This window comes from Somniosus microcephalus, chromosome 26 (assembly GCF_052327205.1).
Source record: "Somniosus microcephalus isolate GS21.2 chromosome 26, FLI_Smic_1.0, whole genome shotgun sequence".
NCBI classification, from domain to species: Eukaryota; Metazoa; Chordata; class Chondrichthyes; order Squaliformes; family Somniosidae; genus Somniosus; species Somniosus microcephalus.
Genome location: NC_141012.1, coordinates 51,430,933 through 51,452,587, shown reverse-complemented (window position 1 = coordinate 51,452,587; position 21,655 = coordinate 51,430,933). Strand labels below are relative to the sequence as shown.

The 21,655-nt window shown below is 48.9% G+C and overlaps 1 protein-coding gene across 4 annotated transcripts in view; it reads left to right on the top strand.

The window, feature by feature from the left end:
- Positions 1-21,655, top strand: part of arhgap32b (Rho GTPase activating protein 32b) — a 646,854-nt gene that overhangs the window by 571,204 nt on the left and 53,995 nt on the right. For all 4 annotated transcript variants that reach the window (XM_085968179.1, XM_085968180.1, XM_085968181.1 and 1 more), the window contains one exon: positions 14,854-14,956. In XM_085968179.1, coding sequence (XP_085824305.1) covers positions 14,854-14,956 — 103 coding nt within the window. The remainder of the gene's footprint in view (positions 1-14,853; positions 14,957-21,655) is intronic.

Genomic DNA, 21,655 nt, shown 5'->3' with positions numbered 1-21,655 from the left:
AGGCCAAACCAGTGTTTTATAAAGGTTCATCATCACTTCCTTGCTTTAGTACTCTATGCCTCTATTTATGAAGCCCAGGATCCCGTATGCTTTTTTAAATCTTTTCTCAACCTGCCCTGCCATTTACAATGATTTGTGCACATATACCCCCAGGGCTCTCTGTTCATATACCCCCTTTAGGATTGTACCCTTTAGTCTATATTTCCTCTCCTCATTCTTCCTACCAAAATGTATCACTTCACAATTTTCTGCATTAAATTTCATCTGCCACCTGTCCACTCAATCCACCAGCCTCCTGAAGTCTATCACTCTCCTCCTCACTGTTCACTATACTTCCAAGTTTTGTGCCATCTCCAGATTTTGAAATTGTGCCCTGTACACACAAGTCTAAGTCATTAATATAGATCAAGAAAAGCAGTGGCCCTAGTACCGACTCCTGTGGAAGACCACTGTGTACTTTCCTCCAGTCTGAAGAAAAACCATTCAGCACTACTCTGTTTCCTGTCACTTAGCCAGTTCCGTATCCATGTTGCCACTGTCCCTTTCATTCCACGCGCTTCAACTTTGCTGGCAAGCCTATTATGTGGCACTTTATCAAACGCATTTTGGAAATCCATGTATACCACATCAACCAACCGCATTGCCCTCATCAACCCTCTGTTACCTCATCAAAAAACTCAATCAAGTTAGTTAAATACGATTTGCCTGTAACAAATCCATGCTGGCTTTCCTTAATTAATCCACACTTGTCCAAGTGACTGTTAATTTTGTCCCTGATTATCATTTCTAAAAGCTCCCCACTACCAAGGTTAAACTGTAGTTGCTGGGTTCATCTTTCCACCCTTTTTTGAACAAGGGTGTAACATTTGCAGTGCTCCAGTCCTCTGGCGCCATCCCCGTATCTAAGGAGGATTGGAAGATTATGGCCAGTACCTCTGCAATTTCCACCTTTTACTTCCCTCAGCATCCTAGGATGCATTCAATCCGGTCCTGATGACTTATCTACTTTAAGTACAGCCAGCCTGTCTCGTACCTCCTCTTTATCAATTTTTATTCCATCCAGTATCTCAACTACCTCCTCTTTCACTATGACTTTAGCAGCATATTCTTCCTTGGTAAAGACAGATGCAAAGTACTCATTTAGTACCTCAGCCATGCTCTCTGTCTCCATGCGTAGGTCTCCTTTTTGGTCCCTAATCAGCCTCACCCCTCCTCCTACTACTTTGTTTACTATTTCTATGCCTATAGAAGACTTTTCCCTTTTATGTTAGCTGCCAATCTACTCTAATACTCTTTCTTTGCCCCTCTTATTTCCTTTTTCACTTCCCCTCTGAACTTTCTATATTCAGCCTGATTCTCACTTGTATTCTCAACCTGACATCTGTCATACGCCCCCTTTTTCTGCTTCATCTTACTCTCTATCTCTTTCGTCATCCAGGGAGCTCTGGCTTTGGTTGCCCTACCTTTCCCCCTTGTGGGAATGTACCTCGACTGTACCCGAACCATCTCCTCTTTAAACACAGCCCATTGTTCGATTACAGTTTGGCCTACAATTTACCCGGGCCAGATCCGTTCTCAACCCAATGTCCCAGGAATCTATAGCCCCTCCTCCTGCACCATCTCTCCAGCCATGCATTCATCTGCTCTATCCTCCTATTTCTAGACTCACTAGCTTGCGGCACTCGGAGTAATCCGGAGAATACTACCTTTGAGGTACTCCTTTTTAATCTCTTTCCTAGCTCCCTAAAATCTGCCTGCAGGACCTCATCCCTCTTTCTTCCTATGTCATTGGTACCGATATGGACTACGACCTCTGGCTGTTCACCCTCCTCCCTCAGAATGTTCTGCAGCCGCTCAGTGACATTCTTGACCCTGGCACCAGGGAGGCAACATACCATCCTGGAATCATGTCTGCGGCCGCAGAAACGCCTGTCTGTTCCCCGAAGATTGTAGGGCTTGAGGAGGTTACAGAGATAGGGAGGGGCGAGGCATGGAAGGATTTGAACACAAGGATGAGAATGTTAAACTTGAGGTGTCCGTGAGCACAGGGGTGGTGGGTGAGTGGGACTAGGTGCGAGTTAGGATACGGCCAGCAGAGTTTTGGATGAGCTGAAATTTACGGATTGTGTAGGATGGGAGGCCGGCTCGGAGAGCCTTAGAATAGACGAGCCTAGAGGTAACATGATGAGGGTTTCAGCAGCAGATGAGCTGAGGCAAGGGCGGAATCAGACGATATTATGGAGGTGGTAGTAGGCGGTCTTGCTGGTGGCTATGATATGCTGTCGGAAGCTCAGCTCAGGGTCAAAAAGGACGCTGAGATTAGGAACCGTCTGGTTCAGCCTTAGATAGTTTCCAGGGAGAGGGTTGCAGTCAATGGCTAGGGAACGGAGTTTGTGGCGGTTGCCAAAGAGGTCATATCTGCTCATCCAGTACTGGATGTCAGACCAGCAGCGTGACAAATCAGAGACGGTGGAGGGGTCGAAAGAGGTGGTGATGAAGTAGAGCTGGGTGTCGTCAGCGTACATCTGGAACCTGACATTGAGTTTTCAGTGATGTCACTGAGGGACAGCAGGTAAATGAGAAATAGGAGGGAGCCGAGCAATGTTCCCCCTCTTTTTTTGGGTGCACGGCCCCTTTACAGTTCCGCGCAAGCGTGAAATTCAACATTAGAAAAGCCGGTCGTGGGCTGCGCAGGACTGGCAGAAAGCAGCGCGACCGCACAGCTTATAGAGGGAACGTGGGGGCCAAGGATAGATCCTTGGGAGACTCCAGAGGTAACCATGCGAGAGCGGGAAGAGAAGCCATTGCAGGAGTTTCTCTAGCTACGACTGGATAGATAGGAATGGAAGCAGGCGAGGGCAGGCTGGACGATGGAGGAGAGGCGTTGGAGGAGGATGGTCTGGTCAACCATATCAAAAGCTGCAGACAGGTTGAGAAGGACGAGGAGGGATAGTTTACCACGGTCAGTCACATAGGATGTCCTTTGTGACTTTGATAACAACCATTTCAGTGCTATGGGCGGAAACCTGATTGGACGGGTTCAAGTTGTTACAGAACAACAGTGATTAAATTTCAAAGTATTCATTAGTGAAGCATCCTGAGGATATGAAAGTTTCTGTATAAGTACAGTTTTTCTTCTTCTACTTGATAAATAGTTTCAGTTTTTTACCTGGTCTGGGACTAATAGGTTTGTGGTATTATTGGTCTTTTTTTTAAATTTTCTTCTAAAAATGGCACCAAGTTAGCCTATTACTAGTCTAGCAGGACTTCCCTCTCCCCTCCATGTTAAGCACCTTCAAAATAACTGTTAGCATCTCACAGCTCTCATTGCTTCTCTCTCTTGGTACCCTCGGATAAAGACTGCCCATCTCTGGGCTCCCAGAGTGTTTGCTAAACATAAGAACATAATAAATAGGAGCAGGAGTAGACCGTTTGACCCCTCGAGCTTGCTCCACCATTCAATAAGATCATGGTTGATCTTCTACCTCAACTCCACTTTCCTGCACTATCCCCATATCCCTTGATTCCCTTAATATCCAAAAATCTGTCGATCTCTGTCTTGAAAAATTCAACGGCTGAGCCTCCACAGCCCTCTGGGGTAGAGAATTCCAAAGATTCACCACCCTCTGAGTGAAGAAATTTCTCCTCATCTCAGTCCTAAATGGCCGACCCCTTATTCTGAGACTGGGACCCCTGGTTCTAGACTCCCCAGCCAGGGGAAACATCCTCCCTGCATCTACCCTGTCAAGCCCTGTAAGAATTTTGTATGTTTCAATGAGATCACCTCTCATTCTTCTAAACTCTAGAGAATATAGGCCTAGTCTACTCAATCTACTCAGGCTTTGTCAAGGGTAAATCATGTCTGACAAATCTGATTGAATTTTTCAAGGGGGTGACTAGGGGGGTGGATGAGGGAAATGCTGTGGATGTGGTTTACATGGACTTCAGTAAAGCTTTTGACAAAGTCCCGCATAGGAGACTGGTCAAGAAGGTAAGAGCCCATGGGATCCAGGATGCCTTGGCGCGTTGGATCCTAAACTGGCTGAGTGGCAGGAGGCAGAGGGTGATGGTCGAAGGTTGCTTTTGTGACTGGAAGCCTGTGTCCAGTGGGGTACCTCAGGGATCGGTGCTGGGTCCCTTGTTGTTTGTGATCTACATAAATGATTTGGATGAGAATGTAAAAGGTATGATCAGTAAGTTCGCAGATGACACGAAAATTGGTGGGGTGGTAAATTGCGAGGAGGAAAGCCTCAGGCTACAGGACGATATAAACGGGTTGGTCAGATGGGCGGAAAAGTGGCAAATGGAATTTAACCCTGAAAAGTGCGAGGTGATGCATTTTGGACGGACAAATAAGGCAAGGGAATACACAATGAGTGGTAGGACCCTAGGAAGTACAGAGGGTCAGAGGGACCTTGGTGTACATGTACATAGATCCCTGAAGGCAGCGGAACAGGTAGATAAGGTGGTTAAAAAGGCATATGGGATACTTGCCTTCATTAGCCGTGGCATAGAATATAAGAGCAGGGAGGTTATGATGGAGCTGTACAAAACGCTGGTGAGGCCACAGCTGGAGTACTGTGTGCAGTTCTGGTCGCCTCACTATAGGAAGGATGTGATTGCTCTGGAGAGGGTGCAGAGAAGATTCACCAGGATGTTACCTGGGATGGAGCGCCTCAGCTATGAAGAAAGACTAAACAGGCTGGGGTTGTTTTCCTTGGAGCAAAGAAGGCTGAGGGGGGACCTGATTGAGGTGTACAAAATGATGAGGGGCATAGATAGGGTAGACAAAGAGGAACTTTTCCCCTTAGTAGGGGGGTCAATAACAAGGGGGCATAGATTCAGGGTAAGGGGCAGGAGATTTAGAGGGGATTTGAGGAGGAACTTTTTCACCCAGAGGGTGGTTGGAATGTGGAACTCAATGCCTAAAAGGGTGGTAGAGGCAGGAACCCTCACAACATTCAAGAAGCATTTGGATGAGCACTTGAAATGCCATTGCATACAAGGCTATGGACCAAATGCTGGAAAATGGGATTAGACTGGACAGGGATGGATGGGCGGCGCAGACACGATGGGCCGAAGGGCCTCTTTCTGTGCTGTATAACTCTATGACTCTATGAATCTCTCCTCATAGGACAATCCCCCCATCCCAGGAATCAGTCTGGTGAACCTTCGTTGCACTCCCTCTATGGCAAGTATATCCTTCCTTAGGTAAGGAGACCAAAACTGTACACAATACTCCAGGTGTGGTCTCACCAGGGCCCTATATAATTGCAGTAAGACGTCTTTACTCTTATACTCAAATCGTCTTGTAATAAAGGCCAACATACCATTTGCTTTCCTAATTTCTTGCTGTACCTGCATGTTAACTTTCAGTGATTCATATACAAGGACACCCAGGTCCCTCTGAACACAATCCCTCACCATTTAAAAAATACCCTGCTTTTCTGTTTTTCCTACCAAAGTGGATAACTGATCCTTGTGGTATCCCACTAGTTACAGCCTGCCAACCCGAAAATGACCCGTTTATTCCTACTCTCTGTTTTCTGTCCGTTAACCAATCCTCAATCCATGCAAGTATATTACCTCCAATTCCATGAGCTCTAATTTTGTTTAATAACCTCTTGTGTGGCACCTTATTGAATGCCTTCTGAAAATCCAAATACACCACACCCACTGGTTCCCCCTTTTCTATTCTGCTAGTTACAACAAACATGATTTCCCTTTCATAAAGTTTTTTGCGTCTTCCGTGAAGACACACAAAATATTTGTTTAATTTCACTGCCATTTCCTTATTCTCCATTATAATTTCTCCTGTCTCAGCCTGTAAGGGACCCACATTTACTTTCGCTAATCTTTTCCTTTTTACATACCTATAAAAGCTTTTACAGTCTGTTTTTATGTCCCTTGCTAGTTTACTCTCATTCTATTTTCTCTTTCTTTATCAATTTCTTGGTCCTCCTTTGCTGAATTCTAAAATCCTCCCAATCCTCAGGCTTACTACTCTTTTTGGCAGCATTATAAGCCTCTTCCTTTGATCTAATACTATCTTTAATTTCTCTTGTTAGCCACGGTTGGACCACTTTTCCTGTGGGGTTTTTGTGCCTTAAAGGAATGTATATTTGTTGTAAATTATGTATTAATTCTTTAAATGCAAGCCATTGCTTGTCTACTGCCATACCTTTTAATGTAGCTTCCCAATCTACCTTAGCCAATTTGCCCCTCATACCTACGTAGCCTGCTTTGTTTAAATTTAAGACCCTAGTTTCAGATTTAACTAAATCACTTTCAAACTGAATATAAAATTCTATCATATTATGGTCACTCTTCCCTAAAGGCCCCTTTACTACAAGGTTATTAATTGACCCTCTCCTGTTGCACAATGAAAACCTACCTGCTGCCCATGTTGATTTATTTCACCTGTTAAATGCATCTCCTGTGTATTGGAAAGTTAAAAGGGCATGGGGAAGGGGCATGGGAGTGGGATTAAGTGGAGAATTCTTTCAGACTCAGCACAGGCCTCCTCCTGTGTGTAAAATCCAACGATTCTCCACTGTCCGCATAAGATTGAGTATAAACATTGGCATAGAATAGTTGGGCCAAATGGTCTTTAGCTCATCTTATGTGGATAATGGAGAATGGTTGAATTTTGCACACTGGAGGAGGCCTCTTGGGCCCTCACGCTGTGCTGAGTCTGCCCTTTCCCATACCCTTTTAGCTTTCTCTTTATTTGGCTGTGCCACCTGATGTGTTATGGTACTAAATGTGTCGATTTACTGCCACTCTAGCAGCGCTGTGTTTTGCAAATATCGAAAGATGAAAGGGTGGATGTGGGGAAACTGTTTCCACTTGTGGGTAAGACCAAAACAAGGGGACATAAATAGAAGAAAGCCACGAACCGATCAAATAAAGAATTTAGGAGGAATTTCTTTACACAGAGAGTGGTGTGAGAATGTGGAACTCCCTGCCACATGGAGTGGTCGAAGCAGAGAGCACTGATTTGGAGGGGAGGCTTGATGCATACACGAGGGAGAAGGGAAATTAACGTCGTAAAACATCCCAAGGCTCTTCACAGGAGTGTTTTCAGATTAAAATAGGCAAAGAAGGAGATATTAGGACAGGTGACCAAAAGCTTGGTCAAAGAGTTAGGTTTTAAGGAGCGTCTTAAAGGAGGAGAGAGATGAGGAGAGCCAGCGAGGTTTAGGAAGGGAACTCCAAAACTTGGGGCCTAGACAGCTGAAGGCACGGCTACCAATGGTGGGGCGAAGGAAGTGGCCAGAGCTGGAGGAATGCAGCATTCTCAGACTCCAGAGGTAACACCCTTCCTTACCGCAAACAGGTGAGTAAAGTCAAACTGATCCTCACCAAATGTGGCTTCTGAATGATCCCTGTGAACTAAAATGGTGATTTTAATGACTTGTAAACCAGCCTTTATAACTGAATGAAATTGACTCTGATCAAAGCTGTTTCAGAGTAAAATATGCTCAAACAATGCTCATTGCCATGATGCATCCTATAAAATGAGAGCAAATCCAGACCCATGCCATCACGACTGTAACTCTGGTTCAAATTGGAATCTGCTCCGATTGGCTCCCCATTGGTTACCCTGCGTGCTGTGTACATGGAGTGAGGGCACTTGCAGTCGGGACTGGGGCGTTGCTGCTTCAATGGATAAAATCAGCACCGGAAAATAGTGTAGCGATACAGTGTTCATGGGAAGGAACACCAGGCCCCCGGAGTGCAGGGAGCCTCTGCTGGTACTGCTATCTGATTTAAATTCTGATGTATCTGAGGAACCCTTTGTTCCCATCAGTCCATTTTGAATGGATGAATCTTGGTTCCGTGTTGTCCTTCTCATTGCAGAAACAACGGAGCCCACTGGTTCCCCACTTGTGATTGTCAGAGTTTGCAGAGGCTGCTTTAATTAACCCAGTATGTGTGCCCCAGGCCTCTGACTGTTGACTTAAGAACAGAAGAGTTTTTAGGAGCAGGAAAGTGTTATTAGGCTCAGTAAGCCTGCCCCACGTTCATAGATTAACCCCACCATCCCACCTCGTCACCATGGTCCTCAGCTCCTTATTGCTCCAGAAGTATGTTCAGTTGTCTCTTGATCTCATTTATAGATTCTCCACTTCAATGGGCTTCTCTTGAAACTTATTCCATAACTCGATTACCCTTTGGATAAAATGTTTCCCCTGACTTCCCTTCTTACTCCTAATTTTTTTAATTATTCCTCCCAGGGATTGGACCCATCACTAAAGTGAACCATTTACCTGAGCCAGTGTTTGTGAATCTTCCTTACAGAATTCAACATTGTCAGTTTGTGGGGTGGTGGGATGGGATGGAGCTCTTCAGTGACCTGTAATGATCTGTGTCTGAACTGGGAGGTGTTGACCCCCCTCTCCCCTGTGCACACATACCTTCTAGTAGGATAGTGACACAGGCAGGGCGGTGAAGTTGGGGTGGGCTGTAGGGTGGGGGCCTGTAGGAGGGGGGGCCTGTAGGAGGGGGGCCTGTAGAGGGAGGGCCTGTGGAGGGGGGGCCTGTAGGAGGGGGGGCCTGGAGGAGGGGGGGCCTGTAGGAGGGGGGGCTGTAGGAGGGGGGCCTGTAGGAGGGGGGGCCTGTAGGAGGGGGGGCTGTAGGAGGGGGGCCTGTAGGAGGGGGGCGCCTGTAGGAGGGGGCGCCTGTAGGGGGGGGCCTGTAGGAGGGGGGGCTGTAGGAGGGGGGCCTGTAGGAGGGGGGCGCCTGTAGGAGGGGGCGCCTGTAGGAGGGGGGGCCTGTAGAGGGGGGGCCTGTAGGAGTGGGGCGCCTGTAGGAGGGGGGCCTGTAGGAGGGGGGGCGCCTGTAGGAGGGGGGGCCTGTAGGAGGGGGGGCCTGTAGGAGGGGGGCCTGTAGGAGGGGGGCCTGTAGGAGGGGGGGCCTGTAGGAGGGGGGGGCCTGTAGGAGGGGGGCGCCTGTAGGAGGGGGACCTGTAGAGGGAGGGCCTGTGGAGGGGGGGCCTGTAGGAGTGGGGCCTGTAGGAGGGGGGCCTGTAGGAGGGGGGCCTGTAGGAGGGGGGGCCTGTAGGAGGGGGGGGCCTGTAGGAGGGGGGCCTGTAGGAGGGGGAGGCCTGTAGGAGAGGGGCCTGTAGGAGGGGGGGGCCTGTAGGAGGGGGGCCTGTAGGAGGGGGGGCCTGTAGGAGGGGGGCCTGTAGGAGGGGGGCGCCTGTAGGAGGGGGGGCCTGTGGAGGGAGGGCCTGTGGAGGGGGGGCCTGTAGGAGGGGGGCCTGTAGGAGGGGGGCGCCTGTAGGAGGGGGGGCCTGTGGAGGGAGGGCCTGTGGAGGGGGGGGCCTGTAGGAGTGGGGCGCCTGTAGGAGGGGGGCCTGTAGGAGGGGGGGCCTGTAGGAGGGGGGCCTGTAGGGGGGGGGGGCCTGTAGGAGGGGGGGGGCCTGTAGGAGGGGGGCGCCTGTAGGAGGGGGACCTGTAGAGGGAGGGCCTGTGGAGGGGGGGCCTGTAGGAGTGGGGGCCTGTAGGAGGGGGGGGGCCTGTAGGAGGGGGGCCTGTAGGAGAGGGGGGCCTGTAGGAGGGGGGCCTGTAGGAGAGGGAGGCCTGTAGGAGAGGGGCCTGTAGGAGGGGGGGGGGCCTGTAGGGGGGGGGGGCCTGTAAGGGGGGGGGCCTGTAGGAGGGGGGGCCTGTAGGAGGAAGGCCTGTGGATGGGGGGGTCCTATAGGAGGCACCCGGCAGGTCAGTGAGAATCTGGGGATAGAACAGACAAGTTTATGTTTCAGGTGTGGATATGCCTTATTCGTATCAGAAGATGGGAGCATGGAATGTCAAAAAACACAGAGAGAAATGATAAGTGGAATTGATGTAACAGTACAATCATGGTTCAGTACAGTGTGTGAAAGAGAGAGGCAGTGAGAGGTGAAGGAGCTGCCATCTCCGGTCAACTGCAACTGCTGAGTATGGAGCGACTGGATGGTCAGCGTTGCAGACATTGATGCTGGATTGCATGCTGATACAGGTTCGTTAAATGATGCCCTGTTGGGGGTTGCTGCTCTCAGTGGGGTCGAGTAATTGGAAGCTCAGTGCTCATTAGAAAGGCATCTCATAGGCTGCTTGGTAAATTCCATGTACTGATTAGAAAGGGTTTGAAAAGGTCATATTTGATGGCTGTCAGGAATTTGTACAGAGCAGAAAGTTAAAGTGACTGCTCCCACACGCAGCGATTCCCCTGAAGTTTTTCCAGCTGGTAGATTTTTCCCTGACTTTAATCCCTCGTTGCCTGAAAGCGTGACTCGAGTACCCCAGCCACGTGGGCAGCCTTCAGGAATGAACTTGCTGAATGTTGGTAGGCTGTTCAAGTGTGGGGAACATTATAGCTGAACCCCGTTCTGTTCCCATCCAACAGTGAATGGCAGTGGGAATCCAGGCTAAATTCATTTTCCTCCTTGCTAGTCTGGGGCACTGAAGTCAATCCCAGCCCTCCCCACCCACTGACTCAGTCAGGCACAAACTGGGCTGTTACAGTTGGGCTTTGTTCCACCACAGCAAAAAAACAAATTTTGGAATCTGCAAGTGAGGAGGACAACATGGAAACAGGATGCATCCATTCAAAAAGGACTGAACAGGGACAAAGGGTTCCTCAGATTGATCAGAATTTCAATCTTCTATGAACCAAAGTCTGTGCCCTAATCCATGCCTTGTCTGAGGTAGTGTGTCCAGGATTGCCAATTAACCTTTCAATGTGATATCAGTCACTGGAGATCACATGGATTGCCCAACATGTTCTTTATTCTTTCAAGTATGGTGAATGGGCATCCTGTGTGATCTCTAGTGGCCGATATCACATTAAATGGGTAATTGGAAAAAAATCAGACCATCAAACCAAAGTGTGAAAGCTAAACTAATAGATTCATTTACAAATAGAATACACAGATGCACTAAGAAGCAGGAAAGTACGAGAAGTGCAATAAACTGTTTCAAAACAAAAAAAGTCCAAATTCTTTTCAATCGCTTATGAGAGAAACTCTAGTAGAAACTCCTCTTCTTCTTAGGCAGTCCCTCGGAACCGAGGATGACTTGCTTCCACATTAAAAATGAGTTCTCAGGTGACTGATGAGTCCAATGCGGGACCTACAGTCTCTGTCACAGGTGAGGCAGACGGTGGTTGAAGGGGCGGGTGGGTGGGGTGCTTGGGTTGACGTGCGCTCCTTGCGCTGCCTGCGCTTGGCTTCCGCTTGCTCCCGGCGAAGAGACTCAAGGTGTTCGGCGCCTTCAGAAACTACATGGGATCTGACTCTCGTGGAGCCCCTTCTTCACACCCTCACATGGTGGAGGCAGTGCAAAGTCAGGGAACTGAGGACTACAAAGCTAACTCAACTATATGGTTACCCACTTTCATGTTACAGTGCCTCCATTTGTTATCAAATGGGCTTCTTATCACTGATCGGGTAATTAAGATTTTTATCATTTGTCGCACTTCAGTGGATAAAGCTATCAACTGTAATCCGCTGGCCATCTAAAGGTCAGTTTGCTTTGGACACCTGACAGCAGTTGAGACCGTAACATTGCTTGGAGCTGGAGGCGACACATACAATACACATTGTCTTCCATCTTACATTTAGGTAAAGAAAAAGAGAGAGACTTGCATTTATATAGCACCTTTCATGACCCCGGGACATCCCAAAGCGCAATAGCCAATTCAGTACTTTTGAAGTGTAGTCACTGTTGTATTATAGGGAAACACGGCAGCCAATTTGCGCACAGCAAGGTCCTACAAACAGCAATGAGATAACGACCAGATAATCTGTTTTAGTGACGTGGGTTGAGGGATAAATATTGGCCATAGTACAGGAAACTTTGTGCTAGCCGGCACCGACGGGACCGAGCTGTTGCCATTCCCTCAAAACTGCCGGACACTCCAGCGCTAATGTTGAAAGATACGGAGATTTTCAGCTCCGTGTGAATCAACAAACCCAACAGCTTCTAAACAGTCGGCAAGCGTCTCTGTAGCGTCTCTAGCTGAAGCTGTTGCTTAGCTACAGACCTTGCAGAGCTTGACTGTTGAGAAAAAAGCAACGAAAAGAAAAAAAACGGCTCCTGATTTTTGCGGGTGGCTCGAGCTTGCCGGACATTTAGCCTCCGGATAACACAAAGTTTCCTGTATATCTTATAATATCTGCCTTTCTGTTTTGATAGGGAGAGGGGTTGGTGTACATGCTGGCAAAGTTTGTTGTGAAGATTCTGACTTGGTGTCTCTACACTCAGTGTTGAATGTCACCAAGTGTTGACACATTCGTACCTATAGAGCACTGAAGTTATTGTAAGGTTCATATCTTGTAAAAATCTGAAAGAAAGAAAGACTTGCATTTCTAAAGCGTCTTTCACCACCACCTGATGTTCCAAAGCGCTTTACAGCCAATGAAGTACTTTTTGAAGTGTAGTCACTGTTGTAATGTAGGAAATGCAGCAGCCAATTTGCGCACAGCAAGCTCCCACAACCAGCAATGTGATAATGACCAGATAATCTGTTTCTGTTATGCTGATTGAAGGATAAATATTGGTCAGGACACCGGGGGTAAATCCCCTGCTCTTCTTCTAAATAGTGCCATGGGTTCTTTTATGTTCACCTGAGAGAGTAATGGGGCCTCAGTTTAACGTCTCATCCGAAAGAAGGCACCTCTGACAGCGCAGCACTCTCTCAGCACTGCACTGGAGTGTCAGCCTAGAGTTTTGTGCTGAAGTCTCTGAGCCACAGCTGACACTAGGATGTGATACAAAAGTGCAACCACATGAGGTTTGTATAAGCTGTACAGGAGCTGACATTCCTGTTTTAAATCCAGTGTCTGTATCTGTGATAGAATCCTCAGCTGTCAGTGATTATTTAATGAACATCCCCTACCCTTTCATCACAGACAGGGAGCACTGAACCTGGCCTAGTTAAAAATATTTGAGGGCTCCCCAGTAGCTCAGCTGGTTAATGCAGTGAGTAACAGTTTAATCCAGGGAAGAACAGGGAGTTCTCTCAGTGTCACGGCCAACACTCTTCCCTCAACCAGAGACCCAAATCAGATTAACTGGTCATTCATCTCCGTGCTGCTGGTAGGCTGTGTAAAACCTCTGCTGTCTTACCCTACGCAATAAAATGTAAACGCTCTTCGCAGCAAGTTTGAAGTAGTTCATTGTTTGTGAAGCGCTTTGGGATGTACCTGAGAGGAGTTATATAAGTACAAGTCTTTATTTTCTAAAGTTAGCACATCAGGGATTGAACTTGCAACCTTTGTGTTATTTATGACTCAATACCACACTGTCCACTGAACCATTGGGGAGCCATACTGATTAACATCCGACTATATTATCTTGTGGTCAGACTGTCAGATTGGCTCCATCTGTGTGAGAATCCATTGGGAGGCTTACATTTCCTTATCCATCCGTTACTGATGCTCCAAAGATGCTCATTTTTGACTAAAGAGGTAAGGTTCTACAGGCGTGCGATAGAGTGCTAGCGGGGGCAGGTTCCCATCGTATTGGAGGAGTGTTTACCCACTAATGTGTCTTCAGATGTCGGACAAGTTGAAGACAACATAAATTCCCTCAATCCTTCACATGTGCTCCGGCCTCAAAACCAGCTGCTTTTTAGCCCCTTAAGGGCTGACTGCATTTTTCTTTCATGCAGTTTTCAAAATCTACTAACTGAACGTGCGACCAAAAACAGATAGTGATAATGGAGTAATGGAATTTACTACCATTACAAATCTTGTCCTGGAGACTCAGTGCCGTGTTATAACATATATACCAACGATTCTGTTTAGTTGACTGACCTGTTCAATGGTGCACGTTTGTGTCAGTGTACTAACGAGCGCAGACGTCCCGGTATTGCCCGAGATTCTGCCATGGCTTGTTCTGTTTTTATTGGCACACCTGTGGACCAGTGAGAAACTCTGGCAAGACACGTCCGTCAGCGCTGACAATACTCAGGAGCTTCTCATCTCTTCGGAGGCTCCAGTCTGTCAGGACAGTGAAAACCTGCTTTGTTTTGATCTTCAATTATTTTAGCAGCGAGCTTATTGTGATCCCATTTAAGCAGAGGGAGCATCGTAAAAGAACCTATAAATGCTTTAATTTGCAGAACAGAAACAGCCCTCGTGCCCTCAAAGGGTACACTGTTCTTGGGAGGGGTGATTTTCCTTATTTTATAGTTGATTTATTTGGTCACTGAAACTGATGAAGGTGTAGCCACTTCAATAAACATTTGGTGAAAACACTACAATGAGACGAGCAAAACATCTGCCTGGAAACACAATCCAGGAGCTCACTCGCGGTGAAAACCAGTGGGATGGGAACTCTCTGTACCAACAGTTTACAGATAAACTTGGAGTAAATGAAGTTGTCCCTTGTCCTAGCCTGAGCATCCAGACAGTTTTGCAGAATCGTCCTTTGTATGATTGTGTAAGTTGGACAGTTGAGCCTAATTAATTTGTCTTCATGCAGAAATTGAGTGGTAGTGTTCCCAAAACAGGCTGGCCTCTGGCACATAGGACTAGCTGCACTTACCAGATTAGATGGCGAGGGAGCGTTGGTTCAGATGAGGTGACTCTGAGATACTCCCAGGGCTAAAAATGACGAAAAGTAGATGTTCTCTCAACACATACCTGAACGGTGCACCTGTCTCATACATTTCCAGGTGGGTTTCATGATACCTGTACATAGTTGTACTTAACAGTTTATACCCACAGCTTACCTGTTGGAGGAGGCTAGGAAAGGAAATTGATCACCTGATTGTAAAGGTAGATGTGGCTGTTTCCCTTGCTTTGTACCTGCGAGGAATGTGCTGTTTTTTCTGAGTTTGTAACGAGTCCCCCCTTCTCTTCAGTCCCCCAGGTACTCAAAAGCTGCACGGATTTTATTGAGAGACATGGAGTTGTGGACGGCATCTACCGACTTTCGGGAATTGCATCCAATATTCAGAAGCTACGGTAAGCTGCTACAGTAGAAGAATGGAGGGTTTGCCATGACAGCTGATTTCACCCAACATCTTCCTGTTAAATCTCTTTAATGGTCATCAATTGCCAACTGGAGGCATAAGCAGTATGTGAAAGGAAGGAGGGCACATTGGCACAGAATGCTGGAGTATCAGCATTCCAGCTCCTTTCAATAGGAGAGTGAGCTCAGTTGCTCCACTGTGAAGCAGCACTGGTCAGAGATGGATAGTCTCCACGGTCCCCAGGGAGACGGGTGGGCCACCGTCTGGGCAGCAGGCCCCCAGGGAGACGGGTGGGCCACTGTCTGGGCAGCAGGTCCCCAGGGAGACTGATGGGCCACTGTCTGGGCAGCAGGTCCCCAGGGAGACGGGTGGGCCACTGTCTGGGCAGCAGGCCCCCAGGGAGACGGGTGGGCCACTGTCTGGGCAGCAGGCCCCCAGGGAGACGGGTGGGCCACTGTCTGGGCAGCAGGTCCCCAGGGAGACTGATGGGCCACTGTCTGGGCAGCAGGCCCCCAGGGAGACGGGTGGGCCACTGTCTGGGCAACAGGCCCCCAGGGAGATGGGTGGGCCACTGTCTGGGCAGCAGGCCCCCAGGGAGATGGGTGGGCCACTGTCTGGGCAGCAGGTCCCCAGGGAGACGGGTGGGCCACTGTCTGGGCAGCAGGTCCCCAGGGAGACTGATGGGCCACTGTCTGGGCAGCAGGTCCCCAGGGAGATGGGTGGGCCACTGTCTGGGCAGCAGGTCCCCAGGGAGACGGGTGGGCCACCGCCTGGGAAGCAGGTCCCAGGGAGACGGGCGGGCCACCGTCTGGGCAGCAGGTCCCCAGGGAGACGGGTGGGCCACCGTCTGGGCAGCAGGTCCCCAGGGAGACGGGTGGGCCACCGTCTGGGCAGCTGGTCCCCTGCCAACCCTCTTATTTGCTGATGAGGGCCTGTGGTGACTGACAGGTGGACAGAGGTATGAAGTGAGCACCCTTTTAAAACAAAACAGAATTACTATGTGAAAAATTCAAATACTGATAGATTTGGAGAATTAATTAATGAGCATTAACCAGAAACATAGGAACAGGAGGAGGCCATTCAGCCCCTCAAGCCTCTTCCATCATTCAGTTAGATTATGGCTGATCTGTACCTCAACTCCATTTACTTTGTTCCGTATCAGAGGGAATTGGATGTAATATCTCCAAATTTGCAGACGACACACAGCTGGGTGGGAGGGTGTGCTGTGAGGAGGATGTCGTGAAACTCCAGTATGATTTGGACAGGTTGGGTGATTGGGCAGAAACATGGCAAATGCACTATAATGTGGATATATGTGAGGTTATCCACTTTGGTGGCAAAAACAGGAAGGCAGATTATTATTTGAATGGCAATAGATTGGGAGAAGGGGAAGTGCAAAGAGACCTGGGCGTCTTTGTGCACCAGTCGCTGAAGGTAAGCATGCAGGTGCAGCAGGCGGTTAAGAAGGCAAATGGTATGTTGGCCTTCGTAGCGAGAGGGTTCGAGTACAGGAACAAGGATGTCTTGCTGCAGTTGTACAGGGCCTTGGTGAGACCGCACCTTGAGTATTGTGTGCAGTTTTGGTCGCCTTATCTGAGGAAGGATGTTCTTGCCATGGAGGGAGTACAGCAAAGATTCACCAGACTGATACCTGGGATGGCAGGAATGACGTATGAGGAGAGATTGTGTCAATTGGGCTTATACTCACTGGAGTTTAGAAGATTGAGAGGGGATCTCATCGAAACCTATAAAATTCTGTCAGGCCTGGACAAACTAGATGCAGGAAGGATGTTCCCGATGGCCGTGGGGTCCAGAACTAGGGGTCATAATCTAAGGATAAGGGGTAAGCCATTTAGGACTGAGATGAGGAGGAATTTCTTCACCCAGAGAGTGGTGAACCTGTGGAATTCTCTGCCACAGAGGGCGGTGGAGGCCAGTTCATTAAATATATTCAAGAAGGAGTTGGATATATTTCTTAAGGCTAAAGGGATCAAGGGGTACTGAATTTGGATGATCAGCCATGATCGCATTGAATGGCGGAGCAGGCTCGAGGGGCCAAATGGCCTACTCCTGCTCCTATCTTCTATGTTTCTATCCCTTACTTAACAAAAATCTGTCTATCTTGGTCTGCAAAATTTCAATTGACCCAGCATCCACTTTTGGGGGAGTGAGTTCCAGATTTCACTCCTGAATGGCCTAATTTTAAGGCTATGAAACAAAAGTAAATATGCTTAAGCACCTGTGCAGCTGGGTGAAAGGGTTTATGTCACAGCTATGTTATAATGAGAATTTCCACAAGAATTCCAGTAATGGTTTTCCCCTCCATTTGGTTTCCTGTTCCAACACGTGGACCAGTTCCGCACTCCCCATAATTTTCCACTCCCACTCAGAGGGATTTCAAACCACAGCTATTTTTCTTGCCAATATTGTCTCCTTCCATTTCATCGTCTTCCCTCCCTGAAGTCACCGCCCTTTGCTCAGGTGTGATTCCATGGGTATTGGTCACTGTCTGTTGCCCCATGAAAGTGGCCATCATTAATTTGTGAGTCTAGAGGTGAGTGAGGCTTCTTAAACAGAGAGGGCATCGCAGCCGTATTTCCTGTGCTTAGACATGTATAGTTCCAGTTGGAGTTACTGGAAAGCAACCAAGAACAGGACCTCCCTTCACAATGTATCGGCCGTTTGATCTGTTGCTCTGCTGATGCCAGCAGGATAAACATCAATAACCCTACTCCTGATTCGTTAAGAAACCAGACTTTGAAACTGGCTCTTGGCCAATCAAATCATTGACTATGTGATATAGTTCCAACTCTGAATATAAGATATTGGCACTTGCAGGAGAACACAGAGCAATGATTGTAGAATTCTTCAATTGGAATATATAAATACATAATTCATATTATAGCATTTCTGCCAATTTAACACAGCAGCTGTGGATCAATGGGTAGCGCACTCGCCTCTGAAATCAGAAGGTTGTGGGTTCAAGTCCCACTCCAGGGGTTTGAAGACAAAAATCTAGGCTGACACTCCAGTGCAGTACTGAGGGAGTGCTGCACTGTCGGAGGTGCCGTCTTTCGAATAAGACGTTAAACCGAGGCCCCGTCTACTCTCTCAGGTGCATGTAAAAGATCCCATGGCACTATTTCGAAGAAGGGCAGGGGAGTTATCCCCGGTGTCCTGGTCAATATTTATCCCTCAATCTACATAACAAAAACATTATCTGGTCATTACCACATTGCTGTTTGTGGGAGCTTGCTGTACGCAAATTGGCTGCCACGTTTGCCACAAATTCCAGAGAAGGTTGATGTTGTTGTTGGTGCTGCTGGTGTGCCTGGTGATGTTGGTGTTGGGGCTGATCGTGGTGGGATTCAGAGGACCAAGGGCACCGATGCTGCTGGAATAGATGACAGCTGAAGTGAGATGACAGAAACGATCTATCAGTGGTGAGAGAGGTTGCTCCAAGGAAGTGACAGTGGATAGAGAGTTTACCCCAAACACTTCCAAACTGCATACAGCTCAAACGTGTCTTCCAAATCTTGAAGGCTCAAGCTTTTGACATTGGAAAGTGAACAGCTGTGAAATGGCAGCGTTTATACCACTTTTGCAGCTGTCACCTTTTCACAGCAATGGAGAGTCATAGAGAACCCGACACACTTACCTGATGGGTACCTCGTGAAAAAGTTGGAAAAATGGCTAGTAGGTGGTAAAATGCCGTTCAACTACTTTTAAAGACCCTCTTAACTATCTCAATTGGCTCACCCGCCGCTTAGTGCCGGGTCTGCAAAGCGCAGGCAGACCCGGCACTTGGGAAACTGACACAGAGGCGGGATCCCGACCCGCTGTCAATCTTTTAGATTTTGACAACGCACCCGCCTCCGAACCCGCCCTCTGAGCGCCGGCAAAATTCCGGCCTAACAGTGTGGGAGCGCTGATGCACTGTGATCTTGCGCCCATTCCCCCCAGAATCAGGGAGTTGGCCATATTGTGTCCAGTTTTTGGACACCTTGCTTGACGAAGGATGTGAAGGTCATGGCGAGGTTACAGAAGAGATTCACTAAGATGATACCAAGGATGAAAGGCTTTAGTTATGAGGAGAGACTTGGGGTCAATGTTCCCTTTCATTTTGTTTTGGGTGCGCAGCCCATTCAAAATACCGCGCATGTTTAAAGAGAACATTGCTTGGGGTCCTTTCACTTGAACTAAGAAGGTTAAGAGGAGACCTGATAGCGGTGCTCAATATTAGGAGGGGTCTTGAAAAAGCAAAGCGGGGAAAATATTTCCATGGGCCAGTGAGTTAGTAACTAAAGATTAGGACTAAAATAACAGTGGTGGCAGCAGGTCTATAGATGCTGGTGAAGTGGATAAATTTTTGAAAAAGAAAAATGTCAAAAGGCTTGGGAATGGTTCGGAGAATAATGCTAACTGGATGGCCCTTTCAGAGAACTGACGCAGGCACATTGGGAAGAATGGCCTCCTCCTGTGCTGTAAAAATCTGTAGAATTATTATTGTGCCAAAAGTTCCTCAGCCTCCAGGTGCTTGTGGTAAATGGGCTGCAAGTGGCAGCTGATGGTTTGGACCCGGTGTAGAGCTGCCACCACCACAAGTGATCACGGTTTGCTGCCGTATAGTGTGTATCTTTGGTCAGGTGCTGTTCCCTTTCCCTGCAGTTGGTAAAGGCCTCATCTGGAACCTGACATCTGTTCTTTAATCTATATATATAAATCGGTAGATCTGTCTGTCCTTCTGTCTGTCCTTCTGTCTGTCCTTCTGTCTGTCTGTCCTTCTGTCTGTCTGTCATCATGTGTGCGTCTGTCTGGTATGCGCTCGAAAGTTATAGAGCGTACCTACGCGTGCGTTACGTCGAAAGAAAGCTTACCTTTCCAAAACGGTCTTAAGCGTATTTACGTTTCGGCCGGGCAAAAATCGCGCCCGCGGTATCCGAAAAACCTTCAACATTCCGCTCATTAGCATCTCATTATCCGCTCATTGGCGACAGAGTGACCTCGAGGTCTTATCGTTCTGAACCGAGGTGAGTAGCCGCCATCTTGCTTCCATTCTTTTTCCTGCTTTCTGCGTCTTTCTTTTCAAATATACATTTCCAGCAAAATAAAATTGAATTTATTAAATTGTTTTTAAAAAAAACTTCATTCATTTGTAAATATTTTCTCTAACCTGAAGATTCTTTTCCTACCTTTCCCTGTTTTTGTTAGGCCTGAAAGCCTGGGTGTTTCTTGCCCAGCCAGGCCCGACCTAGGTAATTCTCCCACGGCTTCTGCTAAGCTCCTCCTCCCCCCCCCCCCCCATGTCACGTTACCCGGGGCAACGGCGTCAGCCACGAGGGTCAGGGTGCGCGCGCAGCAGGAGCAGCTGAGACGCGGCGTCTCTCTCTGTTCCGCGCTCGGCTCGGGCGGGGGGGGGGGCGGGGCTCTCGGGAGTGCGGATCTCGGCCGGGGCTTGGTGAGCGGGAAGGGTTACCCCGGCAACCGGGCCCGCCGGCCGTCTCGCACAGCCGCAATCGGCGGACTTCAAGCCGGCTGGCCCGGGGGGGCGGGGCTCAGAGAGCGGGGCTCTCGGGAGTGCGGGGCGGGGTGGGGCTCGGAGAGCGGGGCTCTCGGGAGTGGAGTGCGGGGCGGGGCGATGCGGCCGGTGCTCGGGAGGACGGGGGCTCGGAAGGGGGGGATGGGTTACCCCAGCAACCGGGCGTGGCCATCTCTCAGCCTCAAGCCGGCTCACGCCTGTTCTCGGGGCTTGGCTCCATTTGCGGCCGCGGGCCACTCGCCCTCTCTCTCCCCTTCCCTCTGTCTCTCTCCCCCCCCCCTCCTCCCTCCCCGCCCTCCTCCCCGCCCTCCTCCCTCCCCCCCGCCCTCCCCTCCCCCCTCCCCTCCCCCCTCCCCGCCCTCCTCCCCCCGCCCTCCCCCCTACCCTCCCCCCCGCCCTCCCTCCCCTCCCCCTCCCCCCCTCCCCACGCTCCCCCTCCCCGCCCTCTCCCTCCCCGCCCTCTCTCTTCCCCCCAGTCGCTCTCTCTCTTCCCCCAGTCGCTCTCTCTCTTCCCCCCAGTCGCTCTCTCTCTTCCCCCCAGTCGCTCTCTCTCTTCCCCCCAGTCGCTCTCTCTCTTCCCCCCAGTCACTCTCTCTCTCTCTTCCAACAACAACATGCCCTCGAAAAAGCCTCGGCACCGCCGGGCACTCCAGCTAGTTTTTAATATATTAATAGTTACATAGTCCGTTTTGACCTGAGTGTCGCTGTTGAATTTGCTGCCCGGGAAACTACAAACACGGTCCCTGCTCGCTATTTGTCTTTACTCTTAGACCGGATGAATTAAAAGCTTGTTTTTAGGGATGAGACTGGGATTTCAGTCACCTCGGTCTCTGTCAAGATTAATATATCTGTTTGTACTGCTAGTCTGTTTTCCTGTAAAGTTGGATTTAGCTTTTACTTCAGTTTCATTGAGTTTTGATTTGCAAAGTTGTCAGTGCCGCGCTCCTCTGTGTTGTGCATCAGTTGGTTGAGGCCTGTGGTGCCTCAGGCAGATCAGTGCTGCCACCCAGTTTCAACGCTTGCAATAATGTTTATGGATCCTTCCCAGTACCAGACGCCCACAGTGGCCTGTATGAGTTTCCAGACCTGTGAAGTCTGTTCCAAGCTCAGTAGCAGAACTCTCATTTGAATTTCATTTGCTACAAGGAAATC